This window comes from Athene cunicularia (assembly GCF_003259725.1).
Source record: "Athene cunicularia isolate RWA chromosome 3 unlocalized genomic scaffold, athCun1 chr3_part1, whole genome shotgun sequence".
In the NCBI taxonomy this organism is placed as follows: Eukaryota; Metazoa; Chordata; class Aves; order Strigiformes; family Strigidae; genus Athene; species Athene cunicularia.
In genome coordinates, this window is record NW_020799097.1 from 105,142,049 (window position 1) to 105,155,084 (window position 13,036).

Genomic DNA, 13,036 nt, shown 5'->3' on the forward strand with positions numbered 1-13,036 from the left:
TGAGAAATTCGATTAGTTTCAGTTCCTACAGAGGCGTGCTCAGTTTCTGTTTAGAAAGGGTCTAGACAAAATGCACCTAAACTCTTCATTGATCTAGTGATGGTGAATTTAAGCCAAAAGTCCAAGTATCTGGTTCCAAGACATAACTGGCCAGTACAGAGGCATTTCTGTCCTGACTGTACTCTGGTTTGTTGCTATTTCAGCAATGCCTGGTGTTCAGAAGGGATCCAAATACAATGCTGTGACTCTTGCTTCCTGGTTTGTCAAGCAGATTTGACTCTCAGCTTTAGTCTCTGCTGGAAGCCCTTCTTTTAGAGCTCGTAGTACCTGGAGCATCCTACCAGACAACAAGGAAGTACTGACCCACTAGCTTTATAATAATTTCTGTCAGTGCAGACTGTTCCTGCTTTGAGATTTCTAAAGAAGGCTTTGTAAAGTTTTCTATGGAAATGAATTAAGCTGTGCAGCTGAGTACAGAAAGGCAAAGGAGCACCCAGCACAGGAACAGGCTTTCTTCTCTTTGGGGTCTGAGATTTGTCAGTGAATGTATATTTCGATCTAGGGGATATATCTGCTAGAACAAGGATCTCCAATACGTCTGGGCCCACGGGACTGAAGATCAGAAGGGCCATATATTAATGTCTACAGCAAAATAAGTGAACAAACCTAGTACTGTCAAGCACTCTCCTGCCTACAGGAGCTCCAAAGGCTCCCTCAACAGGTATCAGATCTGTCTTAGGCCTGACAGGCTCTAAGGTTTGTTCTCCAATCTACCCATAATCTTCTCAAATCTGCCTGTGAGACAAGATGCACACAAAGCATGAACTGGGGTGGTGTCCTCAGCTGATGGGAACTGGTGCATCTCTGGTGGCTTCAGGGGACTTCTCCTGACAGCCCAGGCCAAGGCAGCTCAGTGCCTGGAGTACCCTCTGAGCCTTTAGAACAAAAGGTGCTCCATGAATATAAAAGCTGTGGATCTGGAAAAATAATCTTAAACTGAGAGCATTTGTTTTATATATAATTTAAATTAAATTTATGCCACTTTCTTGTTAAGAACTTCTGTAAACAGTTATGAGGTGAACTTATTCAGACAGCTGCAAGAAAACTTCATAAGTCACCTTTAACAACTAAGACTATGTGACTGCATTTCAAGTTGTTACTAGGCTATCAAAAAGATATGGTTCAAAGAATGTTTAAAATATTTCAAGTCTTTCAAGTTCCCATCAAACTTCCCAAGCTGATATTCATCTAGTTTACGCTGTTGTCAAAGAAATAAGTTTAATGGAGTGAGACTAACTCTGGATTTTCTTGTTCCTTTTGTTCATATAAACCCAGACCTGCAGTGTTATTTTTAAAAGAAAAGAAACATGTCAGAGAAGATTATTAAAAATAGGATCTATTTCCCTAAAGGACTTGTTAACAGGTCACATATATGGCTTATGTAAATATGTAATCAGGGTCTGTTTCAATAGAAGTGTTTTACATGAGGGCTTCAGTAACAAGGACTTTGATATTCAAGGTAATGGATCAAATACCAAAGAAGCATAGCATGCCTCAGAGATGTAAAGCAAATACCTGAATGCCAGAAGGGAAGTCCCATGCCTATATTCTGAAGCTTATTTTTATGAAGGGTCAATGTGTGTAGAAGCAACTGTAACCAGCCTTGCAGAAACAAATTGGATTATCTTTGATTTTTTTTTTTTTTTTTTTTTTTTTTTTTTTTTTTTTTTTTTTGAAAAGGAAGCTCCTAACAAAAGCAGAATCTGATTCTCAGACTTCTATATTTAGGGGTAGATTTCAGGACTAGCACTTGGGGTACTCCCCACCGAAGGCTGGCTTGGGAAAGCCCAAAACTGGGCACCGTCCCCAGATTCACAGGAGATTTTTGGGTCCAATTCCATTTTTACTACTATTTGATGGATTTTGGCACTGCTCTCTAATGAAAGCACATTTAGCACAAAGGCCTGGGACTCCACTGAGACATTCAGGAGGTGACAGAAATAAAAAGGGACTCACAGTATTTGCATTCAGTTTCTAGGTTTAACACAAATAATGCGTTGACCTCTTCTAGTTTAAGAGCAGGTAATACTCTTCAGTCCTTTACCTTTAGCTTGTAAATTGTCAAGGAAAATGAGGTTTAACTTCAGGCATATGATTTTTTTTTTATGCTATTATAGAAACTTCCCAAATTAGAGGTGACAAGAAATGTCATTTTTATTGCTTGTCTGAACCATTCTCCTAAAATACAGTAAGTGATTTCCCCATACTCTGTTCCAGCATCCACCGAATAAATATCCTGGAGCAAGTATATGATTGGGCATCTTATTTTTAGCATTTGGAGCACAGGCCCACACACAAGGGAATTTTTTAGCAATTGCTTTAATGGTGCCGTGTTTACAGGACCAGCATTGGTATTATTTATTGCCAGTGACTTGCAGAAATTGTTTGAATCTCATTTGCACAATGGATGGGCTAGAGATCAGTAAGGTCAGGAGCACTGCAGTAAGCAGCGCAGGAGGGAGAAAGACTGATTTTTCTGTGTCTAATCTATCAAATTCTCATTACAAGAGCTTCAGCCTTCTCGCCTCTATATGTAGTCAGGAGAGGTTGCTGCTGCTGTCTTCTGGAGCTGGATCTTATCAGCAAGTCAGGCTACAGCAGCAGCTATTTGAAGGGGGAATAAAGCTCCCTTACAGCTCCCTTTTGGCCACTTGCACAGACTCTGTTTAGACAACAGTAAGCATTAGAAAAAAATGGGTGAGAAAGTTTTTCTGTGATGGATCTCCAGGAGAGGATGAGTGCTGTCTGAGACATCTCACCAGCATCAAGGAGCTGAGCAGCACTGCCTTCTTTGGCTGTGTTTGCACAGCATGGCCAGTGGCTGGTCACCCCTGTCCCTGCTCATAGCTCTACACCAAACACTATACAGAAGAACCACTCAGCATGAAGGGCTTGGAACAATTTGGTATGGTACTACAGAGTTTACATGCTCTGTTCGTTTTTTATGATGTGGTCCTTGTTTATAACTCATGCCTGCAAGTAAATGGGCCGTCCTGCTTGGCATGAAACAGCACGTTATAACCCCAGCCCCTGTACTAAACCAGTTCCTGCTCTGCTCCTTTGTTGTCTGTTTTGTGTGAAACTGAGACTGGAGCTTGCTCTGCCTCCCAAATAAAAATCCCTAATGACTAGGCTACAGGGTGAAACTTCCTTGGTGTCCCTTGTGTCTATAGAGCTGCTTTTGTGGGGTGGGCATGAAGTCCACTCTCTTGCTTCAGGGCAAGTGCTCTCATGATTAGGTTGGTGTCCAGCTCTGTCTCAAGAGGTGAAAAGCAAGCCTGTCTTCTGCTCCACAAAGGGATAATTAGCTTCCTACCTCCAGGAAACAGTTTGGTACCTCCCAGGTTTAACATATCTCTTATATACTCTTTCTCAGGCAGCAATGCTGGTGTGTGAGTCCCCTTCTTGGGTATCTGTCTTTCTACACACTATGTCTGGGAGATAGCCAGTAAAATGGTCTGTGAGGAATTTTTAAATGAAGCTTCATTTTTTTTTTTTTCTTCCAAAACAAAATTCGTAAGTGCTGTACATACCCAGATCTCCTTGGCAGACATCTGTTCGAGTAGCTCCTCCAATTATAAACTGAGGGTTGGCACATAACTCCTGAAAAGATACATTTTCAAAGTATGCATCACCCTTTCTGGTCTGAAAAGTTCCTGGGTTTTGTTCCATGTTTTAATGTTCAAAAAATATTAAACACTTCCAACATTTCTTTAACAAATATCTTTTGTCCTCTGTCTGATTAACATAGTGTCAAAACAATGTTGCCTTATTCAATTGAAGACTGCATGTGTTTTTTTGAGGCAAGTCCTGAAGTCCTTTGCTACTCGAGACTCTCAGTGATATTAGTGAGAATTTTTGCTACTGTGGGGACAGAGGTGAAAATGCAACCTTGGCATTTGTGTCTTATTTCATCTTCCACTGGGTTTTGACTCAAGCAATGCAAATGAGTTTGTGACCATCACTGCTGGCTCTGGTACTGGAGCTGTGCTGAGTTTCCACTGTCACCAGAATGGAGGGTGTTGTCCCATCCCAACATCGCTTCCTGGGAGGCCAACTACGCAAATGCTTTTATAAGCAACACCCACCTTTCTTCCTGGCCCTTTGGGGCCAGACAAGTAGGTTATGGCCATGACCGTCCCTTCTATCCCAGCTCGGAGCCCTCCCACAATTCACGCCTTATATTAGGAAGTTAATAGCATCTCTCTAGAGACAGAAGCCTTCCCTCTCTCCCAAGCATCTTCTGTGAGCTTTTGGATGGCAGCAAGGGGCAGTTTATAAGAAGCTTAACTTGGCAAGCAGGCTTGAGGAAGGTTTAGGCAGTTGCTGGCACTCCCAGTTGTCAGCTCTGAGCATCCCATAGAGACAGGGACAACCCAGGACTTCTTGCATATATGTGTGTGTGTGAGAGACAGTTTGTGAATCTCCTCTTGCAATAGGTGTCATCTCAGCTACATCTGGTTTTGCTTCTGTGGTTATCCAATTGGTCTAGCTGTCTTGTAGCTGTCTTTGGTGGATAGGAGTCAGGAGCAGGTTACCTACCACACAGAAAAGATTTTGTGTTGGTTTTTCCCTCCTTCCTCCAAAGCAGTGTACCTGGTGGCAGCCAGCTATGTATGACTTATTACTCATCTAGACATCTGTCCTTTCTGAGCCACTGCCAAGTGCCACATACACCTTTTGCACAACTGCATTTCCATCTTCTCTCTTTCTATAAACCCCCTGTTGAAATCAGAATGTAAGTCTTTGATGGCAGAGTGTCTAACACTCACTGTCTGCAAAACAGCAGTCACAAGCTGGCTGGGGATGACCTTAGCAGTGAATATTTCTTTTGCAGGGGGCATTTCTCCAGCAGGTCTCCTCTAGATTTCCCACTGGGTCCTGCTGCCTGTTTTGGATGAAGGCAGGCAAGTGAACAGCGATGTCATCAGCCTGCAATCATGGGCAGAGTCTGCAGACAGAAACCTGTTGGCTGTTTGAAAATGTCCAAGAAATGAGCAGGGCTGTGACCTCCTACACCTGCAACACATAAAGGCAGGTCAGATCCAGGTCCCCCCATAGGAGAGCAAAGCAGAGGGTTTGTTTCACCTTGCAGCAGGGCTTGGGCTCTGCCCCATGCATAGGGATAAGCCAGTGGGTCCTGGTATTTGTGGATTAAGAGTCCATAAACTCTCTGCTGAGTGCTAGGAGGGCAGAGGGGTCCCATGCAGGCAGGGCTGGGACATTTAACCATGTTGGATGTCAGCTCTCAGTCATTTCTTACCCTGCTATGCTTGTGACTGTCTCTCTACCTGCAGTGGACATAATGTTGTTCTTGCATGAGGAGCCCAAGTCTGGTTTTATGAGTTTTCTAAGGGTGATCTTGTCCTAGGGTAGGCAAAGCCAAGGGACACATCCATGGTACTTGCTGCTGAAACATCCAGGTCTCAGAGTGAGATGCTGATGGACAAATGGGGTTGCCAGGGTAGAAACTTGGAGTTTTTAAACCTTCAAGTTTCTGTTTCTCACTTTTCAGGTGAAAAAAACAATAAAACAAAATAATAAAATAAATTTTAAAAAAATGAAATTTTCCCTTCTTCTCATTCTCTTTTCCTCCGTCAGAGTAAGGTAAGTTGTTGGGGCATTTTTCCTTCCTTTTCCTGTTTTTCAATTTTTCTTGATGTCGCAAGGAGGAGCAAAATGACAAAGGAAAAGCAAAGTAAAGACAGAAACAAATGACTGAAAATTTGAAGGTACAGAAAATTCTCTGAAGCCCTAATTTTGTTATTTTAAAAAATTCAACATATAATCTTTCTTGATGAAAATGACTTTTTTTTAAAATGAAAGGCCATTTATAGGATATATGTATTTAGGTAATAATGGTTCCAGTCAGTTGGCCTTTAACTGTTATAGGTAGCTTGAAGTGAGGCAGAGGATATTATTTAAGTATTAGCCTGATTTTCTAGGGTGCACAGTGGCAAGATCTTGGTGTGGGTACCATTATAACTGATGGTCGATGGCTCCTGGGGTGCCCTGCGGTCTGTTTGGATACATGTGGGGCTTTTGCATCCATCTCTGGATTGTACCCTGGACTTGTAACTCCATGGAGCCGGTTTGAACAGGGAGGAGGCAGGTTCTCATGAAGCAGTTATAGGATTATTTGCTTTATAAAGAGCTTAGAAAATGTCGATTTTTTTCCCCACCCCCTTTTCAAACTTGCTTCTGCTAACCATAAAACAAGATACAAGATAAAAACAAAACGTACAGGAATAGTGGTCATTTAAGCTCACCACTGATTGAGCATGGATGTTTCATAGATCTGAATCCAGTAAATCAGGCAATTAGAAAACACTCTTACCGTGGGGCGCTTCCAGACTATCTCCTTGGTGTTGAGGGGTCCCAGGTCCCGGTAGCCCAGCACGGAAGGACAGGCTGGGAACTCCTCATCCTTGAAGAGGGTGCCAGCCTGCAGGCACTGCTGCTTCAGGACTTCGTAGTCCTGCTTCAAATACTTGATGGCATTCCTGTTGGATCCGAGCCCATCTGCGGCCGCTCTTTCTTGACACAGCCTTGCTGCGACCCTGGACATGCCTGACCACTCTCCTGGCGTGTGGTGCAGCTCAGTCCTTGCCTCCTGGGTGAGCCGAGGTGAATACAGGCAGGTACCAGGCTTGCGTGAAGCCAGGTGCTGCCCTAGAGGGAGGAGGCACCAGAAGTGCAAATATATACCCAAGAGACATGGGCAGGGAGCTGGCAGCAGCCACAGCCAGTGTGGCCGGGACTGTGGACACTGCCTTGTGCTGACTCCCACCTTATTTGCTTTTTTGCTGCCCCTTTTAAAAATACACTTTGAACAACAAGCAAGGGAAACCCGTGTTTTTGCAGACACGCCTATTTACACATGGAAAGTGATTGTGTGCGCATTTGGTGTGCTGTAAGTCAGGCTTGAGGACCAACACTTTAAACATCCAGATGAAGATGGTTTAGAACTCCTTTCCTTCCTTCTGAGATGGGGCTTTATACTTTTGGAAGGTTGCACAGCCACAAAATCTGGAGCTGGATATCTGCTGTTACAGCTTACATGACTACAGAGACGTCATTGAGTTTTAAAGCCAGGAAAAAATTGAAAAGTTGAACCTATTTCTGAATTAAGTGATTTTTTTTTTAATTTCATTCTCTTTGGTACTCTCAAAGCCGTATGATTTTTGAGTTAATTTATTAGCAATAAAAGGTGTGAACTTGACAGAACTAGAGATGGCCACTTGGCCATATGACCTGCAGAGGGCAAGAATACAATTCAGGAGCATGACCTAGGCAGAAAATGGAAAATTATATCACCAGATAGGAGACAAGCTGGTAATCCTTGCTCCCCATCTCCAGTGTGACCTTGGTCGAAAGTCACTGTAACTTCCCCGTATGTAAAAACGGGGTCTTATCTCAGCTAGTGAGAAGTTAGCTGTAATATTTACTGTCTTCTGGTGGTGCTTTCTGCATATAAAATATTTACAACCACAAAACAAAGCAAGCCTCGGGTGATGCAGAAGGCTTTTTAGACGTTTAAAAATAGTGGTTCCTGTTCTTGTAGTGGAACTCCAAGCTTCTACCCTGGCAATCCCATTTTGTACTGACACAGGGGTGCACACCTCCCTGCAGAGGTGGCTGCAAATGTCTGTATGTTCAAGAACTGAAGCAGGAGCAATTTTCCACGCAGCACAGCTGCTCTCTGCTGTCTTGCTATGTAATGCCCAGGTTTCCCCAGCAAAGCCCACTGCGTGTCCAGCTAAGAGCTGGGTAAACAGTAACTTTGTTTGCCAGAGAGCATGTTTAATGACTACCCCTTAGTAAGTTTAGACAGAAGGTGTGGAGAGAGGAAGAGAGAATTTTTAAGGACTGAAACCTGTTGAGATAAGGAGTCCAAATAGAGGCTAGCCAGATTGTTTGTCTGCAAATATTTGAAGACTGTGAACACAAAAGAGGAAATTGAAATGACTTGGTTGGTTCCAGGCTGCTCTGAGGGAATTACTACACTGGTTGTCCCAAAATTAAATTAAACTGTTGAAATTGAGTAAAGGAGAAGGATGGCCAGAATTTCATCCCTGTTACATTTCAGTACTTCTAGGTGTGCCTGTGTACTGAACCAGAGTGAAGAGTGGAATAATAAAGGGTTGAGGGGAGGCTTTTTCTTTCCAGAATGGGTTTTTTCCTGACAAATAGACTCGCTCAGAGGTACCCACTTTCTCAGCTCATGAGGCAGAATACTGCTTGTTTTCCCTCCCTGAACCAGTCTCTTATGCTGATATTTTTTTCTGTTCCTGTGGTCCAGAGCCAGGTTTTGCTGTGTTGCTGTAAGCTGCAGGCTTTGGTAATGTTGTTCATGGAAAAGCACGGTGCTCTGGCCTTTGGGAAATGCCATTCTGATCAAGAATCTCTTGTTTCCCACTTACATTTTTAGACATACATTTGATATGCTGTGTACTTTGTAACTCCAGTTGCCACTGGCCATGAGTGGGCACAGAAAGAATGAATCCTTGTGCATCACCAGCACGTTAAGGTGCAATACAGAGGAAATACAATCAGATTTTAATCTTGATAAATTACAGTAAAATGTGCCATAGGATTTTTTCCATCCTGTATCTCACATTTGGGAAGAGGCTGTGGACAACTGTTTTCTCTGGCAGAGGCTTGGACCCGGTAACCACCCAGTGCATCAACCACAACCCTCTGCTGCTAGTGATCTGTAGTACAGCACTTCAAATCCATTTCCAAGATTGATTAGTGGCAGCATGATCTATTTTGTGTAGAAAGTGATACACAAGCACCATCTAGAGGATATAAAGAAGAGGAAAAGATGACTGTATAGTTGACTACAGCAACAACTGAGAGTTATATTATGGGGGAAAATTTTCAGGTTCCCCTATGACTCTCAAAAACTGCTGTTGAAATGCCATTAACCGCTACAGAAACAGCAACCAGAAAAAGAGTTGTAACAGTTATTCTGATTTTTGTTCCTTCTGGAATTTGCATATTTTTGCCTGGCTCTTCCTGCTTTCCTTCCTCTTTCCTCCATTCTTGATAATAGCAAGAGGATGAGGGAACTGGGAAAAAAAAAAAAAAAATCAGGAAAATGCATCGTCTTGGTTTCAAAGAAGAATCTGAAAATTCCGTGAAATCAAGACTGTTCTGTATCCGTGGAAATCTTTAGAAGTAAATAACCACCAATTATCTAGCAGTTCTAGGTACATTTTTGCCATAGTATGTTAGAGAGAAATGAAATGGCTCTCCTGTAATGCAGCAGTTTGCTAATGAGAATTAAAGCTGCTTAGCTGTATCATAGACCCTATAGCATGAAAAGGGATTAGCTTGATTTACAGAGCTTGCCTTCTCCTCTTCTAGTTATATGCACTCTTACCCACCCTACTACTGTGAAAATGGAGTGACTATTAATAGGCAGACTAGTGCGAGCTATGGAAGGCCCTGAATGTTTGTCTATAGATTATTCTTTTAGAAGTTGCAATATTTTATCTAAATGTTTGGGGAAGGAGGCATTGCTACAAGCAAGCTGCAGCCTAGTGGGTTCTATATAGGGAAACACATCTGAAATCAGCTGTGATCCTGCTCATTTGTTTTATAAAAGCCAGAAAATTGCTGGTGCCTGAGGAGGAGGAAGATGACATACTGCAGTGGTAATGCCTGTGCCCCAGGTGTGAAGATTTGTGACACAACCGGGCTGATCCAGGGGTGGTGTTTCAGCACCCTCAGGAGTTGGGAAGGCCAGCTACATTTTGTAGGATGACCCAGGTCTTTCTGCCACCTCTCACTGCCCTCTCCAGCGTGGCAGACAGTTGTGTGCTGATGAGGAAAGCTCAGTCCCGTTCCAGATCCCAGCTCCAGAGGGGAAAGCAATCCCCTTCCTTGTGAAACATCACCACTGCTGCTGCAAGCCTTCTCCTCTGGCAAGCCACCCTCATCCAAGTGGGGACAGGGCAGCTCCTGGATAGGAGATCATGTGCCCAGCAGCTGCATGGCCCTGTTTGCCCCCCTCCCAGGCACTTGGCCAGTTTCTCCCCGCTTTTCCCCCAGTGTCTGTGTATAGCGGAGGGCAGATGAGCAAGAGCGGGGAGAGGTGCTGTGAGGCAGAGCTGCACTGAGCTGCTCACAACTGCTGAGTGTGGACATAGGGAAGGAGAAGTCCATCCTACCTGTGACTCCTGGCTGCAAGTGGCAGCTGGATGCTGCTTGTCAGCAACCCCCATGAGCAGCTGCAGCAACAGCTGAAACCACTTTACTTGTGAAATGTGAAAGCTAGTGACTTTTTTGTAGGTGTGCAGAGATCTTAAGAAAAAGCCAAATTTCTTTTTCTTTCTAAAGTTGCCTAGTCTTAGGGGGATACTTGGTTAACTGTTCTTGGGGCTGCTATTTTATCTAGAAGAATTACACTCGTCTCACAATCAAGTGGAAATTACCTCTTTCTTTAAAGAAAATGGACATATTGTGTGAGCATGTAGATGACCACTGACTCGTGCAGTTCTCAAAAGAACTTCATTCCCTCTAACTGTTGACTCTTATGGACATCAGCTGGTGGACTGGAAGCAGCTGACAACAGAGAACTTTGTGGGTAGGCTGTTCAGGTGGCTGCTGGTATGGCCAACTTCCCACAAAGTGAAATCCTGTATTACACCAACATATCCTTGTCTCTCATCAAACCACCTGGGACAATACAGCTCCTATATGGTTGGAACTACTCTAACAAGCCATGGCAGCAAATACATGTCTTCGCATTGTCCCAGGTATCTCTCCCACTGCCTACTTGAAACCTTGCTGCCTCACTTCCCTTATGGCTGTGCTCCCTTCTGTTCTTCTCCTTTTTGTTTGGCTCTGTCTCAACCCCTGTCCCACCACAGAGACTCTAAGAAAACTCTGGTAACCAACTGCACAGAGAGGCCATACAACATGCTTGTACATGCTTGATTTTCTTGATCGTTGTCCAAGCAGAGGCTGTCGGCATGCTGCCAGCAGACCCTAGAATGGTCTGTGAATACCATCTGTAGACGTAGGGGAGATGTCTAAGAAAAGCAGAGCGATTATATGGCAAACTTCAACAGAGCTTAAACTTCTGGACCAGGAAAGTGGCTAGAGCTCACAAACCAAAACTGGTTTTGTCGGCCAGTGGAAATCCCTGCTTTAAACTGACATTGGTTTCCTTTTACCATGATTCTCGACAAATCAGAAGTCTCATCTGTGGCAGCTGTACAGATTTCAACCACTGCGTGGAGCCAAACAAACGCCTTTTCAGCAGCCCTACAGCTCCCAGATCTGTCACATTAGGATGCCACATGGCCACGTGGGTTAAACTCCTAGGTGGTGAGGTGCTGTTGTCTCTTAGTCTCCTGGTTCGGTAGATGGCCTTCTCGCCTGTAAGATAATTCAGCACTGCTCAATGAATTGAAAGGGTCGAGCAAAACCATCCTCTGGTGTCATACTGTGTCTGACTAGAGCTTCAGCACAGCCATGCTGGAGATCTTGGCTAATGGTGTACCCGTAATTGAGTGCACACAGCATGTACCAGCTCTGTTCAGAGAGCACTTACAGCGTGCAACTTTTACTTGATCTACTTCCACTTCTCCATGTACAATTGGTTTGCCACGTGTCTTGATACTCTGCTAAAAATACCATTATTCTCTTTATTAGGAGAGATCCGCTAACTCCCAAGGAAGAGGAGACACCTTCAAAACAGAGCAAAGTTGATCTGCACCTGGCCAGGTTTGGACAACCTCACAGGTGACATCAGGATTGCTGCCTGGCACGGCTGTGACCTACGCAGGTGTCACTGCCTAGTGTGGCTCATACCACTCTCATATCTAACCTCAAACAGATTTTGGGGGCCTTCTCTGCTACATTGTGAATTGAATGGGCAATGCTTATCTTTTTTTCCTAATTAATAGCAACCCCACATGACTGTGTAAGTAGGACCTGTGCTGACTATAGGCAATCATAAGCGACTGAAGTCTGAAACCACTGAGCAAACGAACAGTGTTTCCTGGTGCATCGGGGTACCATGTTTCAGCAACGAAGAAAAACTTTGTAATTTTCAAGGAAAACTTCCCACCACATCTCAGCAAACAGTACAGCCAGGTATTTTATGATTCTTTAGATGTCTTTCAAACAGTAACGCTCATTTTTAGTCAGATAGGATGGCTCTAAACAAGTGTTTAGTGCATCCAGGGCTTAAGATATGACCCACAAAAGGAGGTGCCTCCCCCTCCGCGGGAGCCGGGCAGAGGGTGCAGCACTGAGGGCTCTCAGCCTCTGCGCCGCCGCCCCGGGAATGCTGCCTGAGTCAGACCTAAAATATGAAACAAATGGTTTGAATTCTCCCTTGGAGGGCTGCCAGCAGCAGCATTTCAGCCCCCCTTGGCAGCAGCAGGCCGCCGAAGCGGAGACGCTCCTGTCCCCGCTCCGTGCGGCAGGGCTGCGCCGGGGGTGGGGGGAAACTCCTTGCGTGCGGTTTGGGCTGCGCAGGGGGTGTAGGTGGAGTCATGCCAGCAGTGACAGTCACACATGCTTTGGTTACCACCAGCAAATCAAGCTGTAAGCGATTTCTGTTGTGCGCAGTGTTCAAAATCGTAACAGGATGACGATACAGGGTACATACGTACCGTATTAGTTTTTGAGCCGTATTAGAAAAAAGTCAAAGGAATGGAAAAAAACTAAGCTTACAGATTTGGACATGGATGCTTCTGGGTTTTACGGAGGAAATACCGATTATTTTAATTATGTGCCAGTGTGGGAGCCAGGGCTGGCGCAGATGTGAAGCCGCTGGGCTGCCCAGCTGCGGGGGGGACTGTGCTTCCCTTCGGGTCCAGGGGAGCAGAAACGGACACCGCGGGACACACGCGCACGTTTGTTCACCCGTGCCCCGGAGGGGGCGGCGCGGGGCTGAGCCCTGGCGGCACTCTGACACCCGCCGGGAGGGTTCGGGGGGGGAAATGCCGGGCGG

The 13,036-nt window shown here is 44.7% G+C and overlaps 2 protein-coding genes across 2 annotated transcripts in view; one reads left to right on the plus strand and one right to left on the minus strand.

Moving 5' to 3' along the window:
- CAPN8 (calpain 8) overlaps positions 1-6,638 on the minus strand; it is a 30,722-nt gene extending 24,084 nt beyond the window's left edge. The window contains exons 1-2 of the mRNA XM_026844643.1: positions 6,398-6,638; positions 3,594-3,663 (exon numbers count right to left, since the gene is read on the minus strand). Coding sequence (XP_026700444.1) covers positions 3,594-3,663; positions 6,398-6,628 — 301 coding nt within the window. The 5' untranslated portion in view covers positions 6,629-6,638. The remainder of the gene's footprint in view (positions 1-3,593; positions 3,664-6,397) is intronic.
- Positions 6,639-12,670: 6,032 nt separating this feature from the next.
- The window catches only part of CAPN2 (calpain 2), a 27,755-nt gene continuing 27,389 nt past the window's right edge, over positions 12,671-13,036 (plus strand). Inside the window, exon 1 of the mRNA XM_026844644.1 lies at positions 12,671-12,683. Within this exon, the coding sequence (XP_026700445.1) occupies positions 12,671-12,683 (13 nt within the window). The remainder of the gene's footprint in view (positions 12,684-13,036) is intronic.